Genomic DNA, 10,866 nt, shown 5'->3' with positions numbered 1-10,866 from the left:
TTTCTGAGCTTGTTCAAAGCTTGGCCAGGACACACCAGGCCAAAATGTGGGGAGAAGGGTAGAAATGGCTCAGCCCTGGGGTCAAGGGTGAGATGATTTCTGGGCGGGGAACTAAGAGGCATGAAATCTAAGAGGGAAAATTCTCTGGCTGGGGAGCAAGAGGAAGTGAATCCTAACTCAGGATCCAACTCTCATCAAAACCTAAGAGGGGTTTGAAAGGCAGAGGTTGGAAACGAGAATGCTTTAGTTTTAGGCAAGTCACGGATTGAACTAAGTGTGATGGGTGCAGCGACTGCGTTCTGCCCGTCTGGGGCCCAGCCTAAGGGAGAGAGGTTTGAGAGCCGGGCTGAGGTGAAACCGAGGTCAGGGAAAGGCGGGAAGGACGGCCCGGGAGAGCAAAGAACATCAACAGTAAAAGCTGAAAGGCGTCGAATTGAGCGGCAAGTGCAGGAACTGGGCGTCAGCGCCGAGAGTGCGGCGGGTACTTGGGAGACGAAGATAGCGGAGACCAAGCCCGGGCTTCGTCCAGTGGCGACCTGGAGGCGGCGGCGGATTCTGAACGCGGGGCCGCTCGCTCCTCCGGCTTCGGCCGGGCTCCCCCGCCGCGCAGGCCCGTGTGCTCCTTGCCTGGGCCTCCCGGGTCCACGCTGGTCCCTCCAGTGCCTTCCCGCGGCCTCGGCCAGGCCGCAGACCCCAGCGCCGTCTCCCGACTCGCCAGGGTCCGCCCCGCCGCGGCGGCCCGGGCCCGGCCGCTCCTCCCCCGATGATGTCACGTCCCTGGCCGCCCCTCGGCCGGCCGCGCCGCCCCGCCCCCGCCTCCCCCGGCCCCCAGTCCCCTGGGCCCGCCCGCTCCCGCCATCCCTCCTCCCGCCCGCGCTCCCTCCCTTCTGCTCCCGCTCCCCAGGGAGCGGCGGCGGCGGCGGCGGCGGCGGCGGGATGGCCCGGGCCCGCGGCCAGGCCCCGGGGAGCGGCGGGCGGCGGCGGCCGCGGCGGGGCAGCGCGGGAACCGGGCCCCGGGGGGAGTCGGCCGGGCTGCTACTGCTGCTGCTCCAGGTGCTGCCGCCCGGGGCTGCGGCAGGGCCGGGGCGCCGGGGCACGCGGGGCGCCGGCGGTGTCTGCTGGCCCAGCGCTGCCCCTGCCTTTCCTCGGGACGCGCGGCTGCTGCTGTTCCTGCCGCCGCCACCGCCGCCGCCGCCGAGCTCCGCGCCCGCAGCCTCCTCCTCCCGGATGGTAATCAGCGCCCCGCGCCGGCGCCGCGGGCGGGCGGGCGGGCGAGCGGGGGGTGGGGGCGGCGAGGGGAAAGGGCGGGCAGCCCCGCGCCCCCGCCTCGCCTGAGGCAGTTCCCGGGGGCCTCGGGCCCCCCACCCCCTCCGACGACCGCGGCCCTGGGCAGCCGCCAGAGCGCGCCTCTGCGCGGACCGGCTGCCGGCTCCGCTCCCCGCCCTCCCCGCCCCGCGCGCAGTCCGCCCGCTGGCGCTCAGGCCGCGGGGAAATCCCTCCATCTCCCCGCCCCGCGCCCGGGGAGGGGAGGGGACAGCGCTCGCGGACCCGCTTTCTCCGAGGGAGCGCCCAAGAGGCTGGCGCGCACTGAGTGGCCGGGACGGGCGCTGCTTGCGCTCCTGCGGTCGCCGGGTGCCGTTAGGCGCGCGGAGCTAGGACGCCCCGCAGCCTCGGCGGGATCGGATCCCTGGCGGTGAGGGCGCCCCACTGACTGCGCGCCCTTATGTTCCCTGCTCAGGACGCTCTGCCCCGCGGCGGGCTGAACCTGAAGGAGGAGCCGCTGCTGCCCGCGGGCCTGGGCTCGGTGCGCTCCTGGATGCAGGGCGCGGGCATCCTGGACGCCAGCACCGCGGCGCAGAGGTAAGCGTTCGGACGCGACTCGGCGCGCTCCGGTTGGACGGCTCCGCGCCGCCTTCGCTCAGCTTTCGGAACTGCTGGGCGAAGGGTTGGACGGAGCCCTAACTCTGCACTGTCCCAGCAAGCTCTTGCGCCCACCCTGCCCTGAGTGTCTGCTTCTTCCAGAGGATGGGGGGAGGGGGCAGCCGGGGCGGGGCCTCTGCCTCCACTCCTGGATGTCCTGACTCTGATTTCTGACTATCGCTCGCGTGCCCAGCGGTCCGTGGCTCAAGAGGAGGAATTCTCCCGGCTCCCCGCAGTCCCCCAGCCACCAGTCATCAGGAAATTGCTGGCCCTTCCTTCTCAGGGAGCTTAAGTGCCCCTCCTTGTCCAGTTCCACGGATCTCTGCCAGGAAAGGCACAAAACCCAGCCACCTTACTGCTTTCTCTAATCCCTCAGAGTTGGAGGATGGGGGTGTGCGGGAGCCGGCGAAACGGCTGCAGGCTGAAGAGTGGGGAAGGGATGAGGTGGGCAATCGGCTTGGTGGAATGATCGGGACTGAGGATGGGGCAGGTTCGCCAGATGTTTTTCTGGTGGGTCCTACCCAAGGCAAGGGGTCCCTAGGAACCCAGCACCCACGCCCATCTCTTCTGACTCCTCTGCAGGAGTCTGCGCAGGAGCCTGGGTGGGGGATGGACTCCTGGATTTAGAAAGGAAGTATAAAGGTTTATGGACCTGCCTTCCCCCCCCCCCCCCACCACCACCAACACCTGGGCTCCGGGCTTTTTGTATCCCCAGTTGTGAACAAGGGGAGGGGAGGTCGGACATCCTACTTGGAGATCTCAGTGGCTGGGACTAAGGAGATGGTGCCTCTGCAGACACCTGCGGCACGTGGGAGCTGAACTTTCCAGAGGTCTGAGCAACTGCTTGTCCAGCTGCTGGAAAGGATTCTGCTGGGAGGTTTCAGGGCAGGCTAGATCTGAACGCCAGCCACACATTCACATCCCCAGTCCTGTTCAGGGGATACCACCTCACCACCAACCCCAACCTAACCTCTTAACAGACACACACTTTGTTTCAAGTTCAAACTGAATGGTTTTCCTGCACTCCTGTCCTTTCATGACTGTCCAGAGGGAGCCCTGGGGCTTCTCTGCCGGGCTCACCTCTTCAGGAAGAGAAAGGATCTTGTCTTTGACTCAATTTCCATACTTTCGCTCCTGATATAACTATATTCCAGGGGGAAAAAATGAAAATAGAAAACAAAAACCCCACCTCTCTAATACAACAAACTGTCAATATTTTAATGTATTTCCTTCCCATTGACATTTTTTTTCCCTTGTGTTATACATACAGTTCTGTATCCTGCTTGTTTTTCTGTTGGTTCTGGTCTTTCATTTAACTTGTGGTGGTTTAGTCACTAAGTCATGTCCAACTCTTCTGACCCCGTGGACTGTAGCCTACCAGGCTCTTCTGTCTATGGGATTCTCCTGGCAAGAATACTGGAGTGGGTTGCCATTTCCTTCTCCAGGGGATCTTCCTGACCCAGGAATTGAACCCAGGTCCTGCATTGCAGACAGATTCTTTACTGACTAAGCTATGAGGAAAGCCCTCATTTAATTTGAAGTGGTCAATTTCTTTTCTTTTTCTCCATCACTGGCTGTGTGGTGAGAGCTTGTAGGAGTGGATGGAGGGTTCCACTAGGGCCTCAGGGTTTTTGGTTCCTATTTGTCTCTGACCTTCCCCTCTGACCCCGCCAGCAGGTTTGATGAGGAGGAAGCACTTGTATCCTGTGTAGGTTTAGGAAGTGTGACGAGGCTCCTCCCACAAGATGGAGCGTTAGCAGTGTTGTCTGCACATAGGGAAGAGGTCTTGAGTAAGGGGGATGTGTCCAGTCTGAGTTCTCAGGGCCGCATCACCAGGACTAAGAATGCCCACCCTCCCACCCCCAATTTGAAGAGAGGCATTTCTTCAGACCTGACTGCTTATCTCTAAATCCAGAGACTTCTCTGTCTCAGAACACAGATTGGGAGTCCCCACACCTTTGGTTGCCTCTGGGCGCCAAGGGGAGGAGGTGGGGGGGATACTCCTTTCTCACTCTTCCTAAGGTGCCATCATCTCACTGGTTGGCTCTTAATCCTTCATCAGTCCTCTGTTTGGGTCTTTTCATCCTAAAACCGCAATGACAGGAATTCCTTTCCCTGCCCTGATCTTCTTCTACCTCCACAGGCTCCACTCCCTCTGTCTCAGAAGAACTTGCCCTGGAACATTCCCTGCAAGGCTGCCTGGGGTCTGACAGCTGTCTTTGATGTGTTCTATGCCTTCACCCCACAGCCGCCTGTTTGTCAGGGCTTCTGGATGGTTCCTCCATATCCTATTCCTAATCACAGTGCCTACTGCCAGCTCTTAGCCATGACACATACTCAACACAAAGACGTGCCCTCCGAGACTTTCCTCCCTGGCTTGAAGTTAACCTACCCCAGTGTATCACTTCAGCCTGCTAGTCCACTGCCCTGGCCTCTCACCACGCCCCCCAAAGCATCTGCCACACAGAGGGCCAAAGAAAATTTCCAAAGAACTTTTCTCTGATCATGTCCCTCCCCAATTAAAAACTTCAGTGACCGCCCGCGCCCCACCTCCCCAATTCCTCCCAGACACTCAGCATTCAAGGCCCATCACAGTCCGATCCCAAGCTGCCTCTCAGCCTCTATGTGACACTCGGCATTCAGCAATGTCTCCTGAAACAGTTCCTTTGCTCCCAGGACCCATTCACGCACTGGATAAAGTTTTACAACCTCTGGGCCCCTCCCCCCAGCACCTTCTCTCTGCCCTCTCACCCAGCCCAGGGGAGTAGTGCTAAGTGTTGTCTGAGGATGCTTGTCACAGTCCAGAGTCAGCTGTGCCCTGCTGTCCTGGACTTCCTTGCCCAGCCAGCCTACACCTTCCTTTAGGGCCTGGATGGTGGTCCTTGGCACCAGGATCGAGCAGTCAGGGGGGTAATGAGTATCTGCTGAAGGAAGCAGGAGCGTGTGTTAGAAGGTTACCAAGTCTGTTTTGGTTGGAGTCCCCTGTTCACACTGGTGGTCCACCTGATCACAGGAACCAGGTACTGGAACAGCTACTGCTGCCCAGCTTTGCAGCACCAAGGTTTTTCAGAAGATGGAGGAGGAGAAGGCCCAGAGCCTGCTAAGATCAGTGAGGGAAGATCTGCCAACAGGAAGGAAAGTTCTAAGTGAAAGAGAGGTAGGAGAAAAGAGAGGCTGCATACCGTACCCTGGAGGTGATAGGGAAGGCTGGAACATTGGGCTGGCAGGGTCTTCCCAGTGGGGAACTCTGCCCAAGAATCCCTGGCCATTGCCATGACCATCCCTCCTCTGGTCCAACAGGGCTTTATCTCAGAGACCATACCCCAGCCCCAGCCCACCTTCTCTGGACTCCCCTGCAGACCCACAAGGTCTTGCTGGGGTGCTCAGCACAGAAGCAATTCAGTTCTCCCCTGATGTCACTCCCAGCCTGGGTAGACTCCTGGAGGACCAAGGCTAGCCCTCCCCCGTGAGCTGGTCCCAGAACACTGGCAGCGCCCTGAAAGGGAAGCCAACTGGGGCTGCCTTTCCTGTAAGTAGCTGCAGGCTAGCCTCCCTGCTAGGAAATGCTTTTGTTTGCTTTAATAATTAATAGCCATTCCTCAGCCTGGGACCTGGCAGGCAGGCCTGTGGGTGGGTGGCGAGGGGGTGGGCAAAGAGAAGCAGGGTGGACTGTCTTTAGGTAGAAGCGAGAGCAAGAGGAAGCATGGGAGAACTAACTAGTGAGATTTGTTCCCCACCCCCTTTCCCAATCTAGGGGCCTTGGGGCTGAGAGAATTTCCTGGGGCAGGTAAGCAGAGGCCCTCTGGGATAGTGGGAGTAGGGGATATGAGGCAGCCCCAAAGCATCATCTCTACCTGGCCCTTCTAGACACAGGTCCTGGGCAGCTGCCTCTCGGCACCAGGTCCTCCTTCTGCCTGCACTACTAGCACTCTGGGCAGGGCTAGGCCAATAGATCTTGGCTGAGGCCAGGAATGCCAGGCCCAGCTTGATGATTATCAACAGTCCCAGGGACCCAAGGGACGCCTGCAGGGAGAGCTGGGGCCAGTGGAATGCTTGGAGGAAGAGAGGCTGCAGAGGAGAGGAATGGGAGACTTATGTAGTCACGCTAGGATGGGGGAAAGAAGAGCTGGATTTAGCAGAGACCTTAGGGAAGCTGAGACAAAGGATGAGATGCAGAAGATATACAGTTTTACTCCTTCTGCCTCTTGGGTGGAGGGGGATTAAAAAGGAGCCTCCCCTCACTGCTAATGACCTCAGGACTTCTCTCCATCACCCAGCATCCCAGATTCCAAGATGGATCAGGCCCAAGCCAAGGCACTCCTTAGAACTTTGGGCTGCCAAGGCAAGCAAGAGTTAGGATTTGGTAGAGGATGGGTAGGTGGGGAGACAGAAGGCCTGAGGGTGCCTCTGGGGGAGGGCCACAGCTCCATTCTCAACCACTGTCTGTGGGGTTTGGGATGTTTGTTTTAAAATGCTCCTGCTAATAAAAAAGCTGGCTTAAAACTCAACATTCAAAAAACAAAGATCATGGCATCTGGTCCCATCACTTCATGGTAAATAAATGGGGAAACAATGGAAACAGTGACAGACTTTATTTTCTTGGACTCCAAAATCACTGTAGATGGTGACTACAACCATGAAATTAAAAGACCCTTGCTCCTTGGAAGAAAAGCTCTGACCAACCTAGACAACATATTAAAAAGCAGAGACATTACTTTGCCAGCAAAGGTCCATCTACAAAAACTATGGTTTTTCCAATAGTCATGTACAGATGTGAGAACTGGACCACAAAGAAGGCTGAGCATGGAAGAATTGACACTTTTGAACTGTGGTGTTGGAGAAGACTCTTGAGAGTCCCTTGGACTGCAAGGAGATCAAACCAGTCAATCCTAAACGAAATCAACCCTGAATATTTATTGGAAGGACTGATGCTGAAGCTGAAACTCCAATAATTTGGCCACCTGATGTGAAGAACTGACTCATTGGAAAAGACCCTGATGCTGAGAAAGATTGAAGGCAGGAGGAAAAGGGGAAAACAGGATGAAATGGTTGGATGGCATCACCGACTCAATGGACATGAGTTTGAGCAAGTTCTAGGAGTTGGTGATGGACAGGGAGGCCTGGCGTGTTGCAGTCCATGGGGTCACAAAGAGTCGGATACGACTGAGCAACTGAACTGAATAATAAGCATGTAATCAAGACTGTAAAGGCATATGAACAGCCTTCTGAGTTGAGAGCAGGGACTGACTGCGAAGGAAGTCATCTGTCCTAGACAGCTTTGGCAAAGTCCAGCTGCTATGAGAAGGGCCCTGGGGCATCCTGTTCCACCTCAAAAAGGAGCATCTCTAGGGACCCCTGGGTGCCCAAGCAATAGCAGCCAGACAACTCTGCAGCCCCCAGGTTTACATCCCTCTGTACTCTGAAGCACAGGTTACCTGAGTGACTCAGGCTGTAAAAATCAGGTTGCTCTCGGTGTCACCTTTAACCTGGATTCCCAGGGAAGGAAGCCCACACATCCCCACGCTTGGATGTCCTCCAGCCAAGAAATACCTGTGTTCCCCGAACTTTTCTGTCACGGTCTCCTTTAATTTGGGGGCTATTTCAGAACAGAAGATGGGAAGGGGATGAGTTGGCCCTGGTGGATATTTGAAAATGAGCACTTTCTCCTCTCATATCCCAGCTCTTTAGTACAGGAGCAAAGACCTCACCACCTCAGCACACTCCGGGGTTGATAGGAAAGTGTTTTGAACATTTTGTTGAAAACAATCTTTTTAAGAAAGCAAGTGAAAGTCACTCAGTCATCTTTGACTCCTTGCGACCCCCTGGACTATACAGTCCATGGAATTCTCTAGGCCAGAATATAGGAGTGGGTAGCTTTTCCCTTCTCCAGGGATCTTTCTAACTCAGGGATTGAACCCAGGTCTCCTGTGCTGCAGGCGGCTTCTTTACCAGCTGAGCCACAAGGGAAGCCCTTAAGAAAGCGAGGAGATGTGTAAATCATTTTGGAATCCTACAAAAGTGGTTAATGTGGCTGTTTTCGTCACTCAGCCATGTTTATCCAGAAAAGGCGCACATATGGCATGCTTTGTACACTAATCATGCTAAGTGAATGAGATGTTTCTGAATTATAGGCTCCAGCAGCACACAGAGCAGGTGAGGCATCTGCCAGGCTGCACTCAGGTGGAGTTCTGCCGGCTTCCATCACACCGCAGGCCCCTGGGTGGCTGGGAGTTGCTACCCAACCCCTGTCCCCTAGGGATCCTTAGGAAAGGGTCTGCTTCCTCTGCCAACATTTGCTTCCTAAGACTTTCTTAGACCACCAGAGTCTGCTCTGCCCACCTGCATACCAGGCCAATCCCACTGAGAAATGATACCCCAGAGGCCCTCAGCTAGTGACTGATGCCATTGGTGGATAAAGACTTCAACTTCTTTGCCCAGCCTTCTGATGGGGTAGCTAAAGCACAAGTTCTAGGCTTGCTTCCAGGGCTCCCTGGGGGCTGAGCTACAGCTGCCCACCGTGGTACCTCCCAGGTGATGCACCCAATAGGGCTTCCTTTCCTCCTCTGGTCACTCCACACCCCCACCAAGTTTTCCTGAAATCACCTCCCACATAAAGTATTTGCATTGGAATCCTTGTCTCAGGTTCTGCTTCTGGGGAAACCCAGATAAAACACTTGCCTCTCCAGACCTCCCAGGCTCTCCTGCCTCACTTCTTTCTTCTACATAACGGATTCCTATCAATAGACACCCTTGCAGTTTCTCCCCACACTGCAGTGAGGGTCTTGGGCAATCCCACTTTGGAGACCACAGAATCAGGGACCTTGGCCTTCATTCACATCCCTGCCTCTAAGCTAGTGTAGGAACACACGTCTACTTCTAGGGTGCCCCAGCAGGCCTCTCCATGGCCTGGGTCTATCATCTGAGTTATTTAAGCGTATTTCTGTATTTCTTTCTTTCCATTCTTTAATCTTGGTTTGTTTCCTCATTACAAGAGCATCAGCTCTTCCCAAGGGGAGAAAAGCAACAGTCTCCCCCTCCCTCCGTTTCCCTTTGGGGCTTGCAGCTCTGCTCAGGGATGCTGATTGGTCACATGCTGCACGGGCAGGGAGGCAGTGCAGCTGCCTGGGGGAACCAGGAGAAGGAAGGCACAGTCCAGACTGACCTGCATCCCGCACTTAGCCACTGTGCTAATTATGTCGTTCTCTGTGTTCATAGGAAATGTGAGGATATTTCTGTTTGTTTGTTTTTAAAGGGATGACACATAGGCTTCCTTCTTTTTTTTTTTTTTAATTTTATTTGTTTGTTTTTTGCCTGCTCTATATCTTTGTTGCTGCTCTTGGGCTTTCTCTATTTGCGACAAGTGGGGTCTACTTTTCAGTTGCAGTGCTTAGGCTTATTGTGATGGCTTCTCTCACTGGGGAGCACAGTCTCTAAAGTGCACGGACTTCCATAGTTGCAGCACATGGGCTCAGTAGTTGTGGCGCACAGGCTGAGTTGCTCCATGGCGTGTGGGATCTTCCTGGACCGAGGATTGAACCCATGTTCCCTGCATTGACAGGCAGATGCTTTACCACTGGAGCACCAGGAATGTCCCACAAGGATTTCTTTAAACCAAAGTCCTTCCTATTTCACCTTGGTCTTTTCACTTGTCCCGCAGGGGTATGAACAGAGTAAACTGGAGACATTTGCAGACCAGGAGCAGTCCTGGATGTGCAAGCAGGGGTCTTGCCCATTCTGCCGTCCTCTCCTGGTCTGCTGGGTCAGTCTGTTACTCATATTTTTCTGCTGTCATTCATGATAGTGATCCCTGTCCCAGAACTGTAAGCTGTCCACCTTGTCCTGTTGCTTTGCCTGGATGTGTGTGACTCTGTGCCTTAGTGCTTCCACTAATTGAGGTGGAGCATGGAGGGTGATGCTGGGCTACCTCAAGGGAAGTGGGATTGAGCCTGATCCCACAGTGGGGTAGGTCAGTGCAGCCCCTCAATGGACACTGGTTCACAGACCCCAGGCAGGGGTACCTGCTCCCTTCCCTCTTGGGTCCCCCCAACCTCTCTCCCTGGGAATCCTTTCCTGCTGAGAGGGCAGGCCCTGTGAAGGAAGCTTGGCTTGGGGCCTAGGGCAGACTTCCCAGCTCTGGTCCTTAGGAGCCTGGCAGAAGCCAGCAGGTAGCCGGGACCCAGGACTGACTGGTATTTGCCAAGAGGGATGGATGGGAAAGGAGGCTTAGCATCAATGATTGACGCTTGGCCTGGGAAGTGCAGGAGTAGCTGTGTAGATAGGGTATGTTGCGTAGATGTGGGGTTGTGTTCTTGCTCAGCCTCCATCCCCGCTCTTGTCAGGCCTCTTTCTTTCTCTACCCCATCTCCCTACAGTCTGAGAGCCTTCCAGCATGTTTTCTGGGCCAGATGATGCAATGAAGGGTAGAGTGATCTGGGATGGCTTCCCAGTCCACCCTCTTCTGGCCTATGTTCCCCTAGGTGGTCCTGGAACCTCTCTTTAAGCTGGTCCTGGGTGGGAGAAGGGGCAGAGGAAGGAGTCAGGGTTACCGCCACCTTTAGTATATTCATTAATAGTAATCAGGGACCTGCTGCGATTGAAGTTCTTCAGGCTTCCCTGCCTCCTGGCAAGTGGAAAGCAGGACAGTCAAGGCCTGGGCGTGAAAGGACAGTAAGCCTGAGGCAGAGGAGAAGGGAGGGACACTGAAGGAGGGAGGAGGATGATCTTGGAGGAAGGAACATGTAGAAATAACTTTTGGTGGGGAAGAGAAAGTATTGGTGGCCCCCTCCTCATCCTGATCAGCCTCTCACTTCAGTATACTGGGCCTTCCCTGCCTGCAGCGTCTTCTAAGCCTTGCCTGACTTCAGAGCCTCCTGGTGGCCTTTGGTCATGTTTCCCAAACCACATCCCCCAAGGAAGACCTGTCACTTTTGCCTCCAAAATCAGCAT

The 10,866-nt window shown here is 55.6% G+C and overlaps 1 protein-coding gene across 2 annotated transcripts in view; it reads left to right on the top strand.

Annotated features, from left to right (window-relative positions):
• The first annotated feature begins 936 nt into the window (after positions 1–936).
• EBF4 (EBF family member 4) overlaps positions 937–10,866 on the top strand; it is a 55,914-nt gene continuing 45,984 nt past the window's right edge. The window contains exons 1-2 of one of the 2 annotated variants that reach the window (XM_061126751.1): positions 937–1,230; positions 1,739–1,860. In XM_061126751.1, coding sequence (XP_060982734.1) covers positions 937–1,230; positions 1,739–1,860 — 416 coding nt within the window. Of the gene's footprint in view, positions 1,231–1,589; positions 1,861–10,866 lie in introns of those variants that run through there. The other variant, XM_061126752.1, reaches the window with a different exon arrangement.

The sequence above is a fragment of the Dama dama genome, chromosome 23 (genome assembly GCF_033118175.1).
Source record: "Dama dama isolate Ldn47 chromosome 23, ASM3311817v1, whole genome shotgun sequence".
NCBI lineage: Eukaryota > Metazoa > Chordata > Mammalia > Artiodactyla > Cervidae > Dama > Dama dama.
Note: the sequence above shows the minus strand (reverse complement) of the source record. Positions and strands in the feature narration are given on the sequence as shown.